The 1,770-nt window shown below is 57.1% G+C and overlaps 1 protein-coding gene across 1 annotated transcript in view; it reads left to right on the forward strand.

Annotated features, from left to right (window-relative positions):
- Positions 1-1,770, forward strand: part of EMH_0042150 (uncharacterized protein) — a gene marked incomplete at both ends in the record, with an annotated part of 5,004 nt that overhangs the window by 1,764 nt on the left and 1,470 nt on the right. The window contains 3 exons of the mRNA XM_013495706.1: positions 1-110; positions 415-1,019; positions 1,239-1,487. Coding sequence (XP_013351160.1) covers positions 1-110; positions 415-1,019; positions 1,239-1,487 — 964 coding nt within the window. The remainder of the gene's footprint in view (positions 111-414; positions 1,020-1,238; positions 1,488-1,770) is intronic.

Genomic DNA, 1,770 nt, shown 5'->3' on the forward strand with positions numbered 1-1,770 from the left:
AGCTGGAACGCGCAGAGCAGGGGGCTGCAGAGCAGCAGGAGCAGCAGCAGCAGCAGCAGCAGCAGCAGCCGCAGCAGCAGCAGCAGCAGCAGCAGCAGTATAGAGTTAATGTATATGTCTTTATATAAAAAATAAAATAAAAAAATAATATTAAACAAAAAAAAACATCTCCCTCTGTTTTATGTTTCCGTGTGTTTAGCTCTCTCCACTGCTGCTGCTGCTGCTGCTGCTGCTGCTGCGGTCAATCCGCAACAGCTGCTGCAGCAACAGAAGCTGCTGCTGCGACAGCAGCAGAGATATTCAGTTTGCTGCTGCAGCGCCTCAACAGAATCCAGGAGAAGCAGCAGCAAGACAACAGCTGTCATTGCTGCTGTTGCTGCTGCTGCTGCTGCTGCTGCTGCTGCTGCGGAGCAGCACCACACACACGGGCAACGCTCCTCCCGTCGCAGCAGCAGCAGCAGCAGCAACTGCTGCAGCAGCGACAACTGCAGCAACAGCAACTGCTGCAGCAGCAACAACTGCAGCAGCGGCAACAACCGTAGCAGCAGCAACAACTGCAGCAGCAGCAACAACTGCAGCAGCAGCAGCAACTGCAGCAGCAGCAACTGCAGCAGCAGCAGCAACTGCAGCAGCACGATGCAATGCCGAGGCCCCGAGGGGGGGGACGGGGGGCCCCCAGCTGCTGCAGCAGCAGGAGGCATTAGCTGCAGCAGCAGCAGCAGCAGCAGCAGGTACAGCAGTAGCTGCAGCAGCAACTACAGCAGTAGCTGCAGCAGCAGTCGAAGCAACAGCAGCACCAGACACAGCACAAAACCCAACAGCAGCAGCAACAGCAGCAGCAGCAGCAGCAGCAGCAGCAGCAGCAAGCTGTTTGCTGCAGCAGCAGACTCGCTGCTGCGCGGCTCTGTCGATGACGATCTCTTCCTGCGGCTGCTGGGTGCTGACGAAGCAGCAGCAGGTGTGTATAGACACTGCAGCAGCAGCAGCAGCAGCAGCAGAAACTGCAGCAGCACACTGTCGTTGCTGCAGCAGTAGCTGCTGCTGCTGCCTTGCACACACATACAGAGTGCTGCTGCTGTTTTTGCTGCTGCAACAGTTGCTGCTGTTGCTGCTGCTGCTACCGCTTCCACTCCTGCTGCTGCTGTTGCTGTTGCTGCTGCTGTTATCATTCATGCTGCTGCTGCTGCTGCTGCTGCTGCTGCTGCTGCTGCTGCTGCTGCTGCTGCTGCTGTGTGCAGGGGAGGATGGCTGCTGCTTCGTCTCTGCGCCGCTGCATGCGTTCAGCAGCGATGAGAGTTTGCTGCTGCAGCACGACCTCAACATCCTCACTGCTGCTGCTGCTGCTTCACAGCAGCAGCAGCAGCAGCAGCAGCAGCAACAGCAGCAGCAGCAGCAGCAGGAGAGAGAGGAGCTGCTGATGGAGAGAAGCCAAGTGCAGCAGTTCGTTGCAGACTACTGCGCCTTCTACAGCTGCCTGTACACCCCAGGTAACACACGAAGCAGCAGCAGCAGCAGCAGCAGCTGCTGCTGCAGCAGCAGCAGCAGCAGCAGCAGCAGTAGTAGTAGTGCAGCAGCAACAGCAGCAGCAGCAGATACAGCAGCAGCAAACTGTTTCATTGCTGTTCTTTCCCCTCCCTTTTCTGTTTGCTTATGTTCATTTAATCCTTGTGTTGCTGCTGCTGCTGCTGTTGCTGCTGCTGCTGCTGCTGCTGCTGCTGTATGTTTTTGCTTCAGGCCTCGCGTTGATTGCTGCTGCAGTGCATGCGCTGC

Source organism: Eimeria mitis, genomic scaffold (assembly GCF_000499745.2).
Source record: "Eimeria mitis Houghton genomic scaffold, Emh_scaff1704, whole genome shotgun sequence".
NCBI classification, from domain to species: Eukaryota; Apicomplexa; class Conoidasida; order Eucoccidiorida; family Eimeriidae; genus Eimeria; species Eimeria mitis.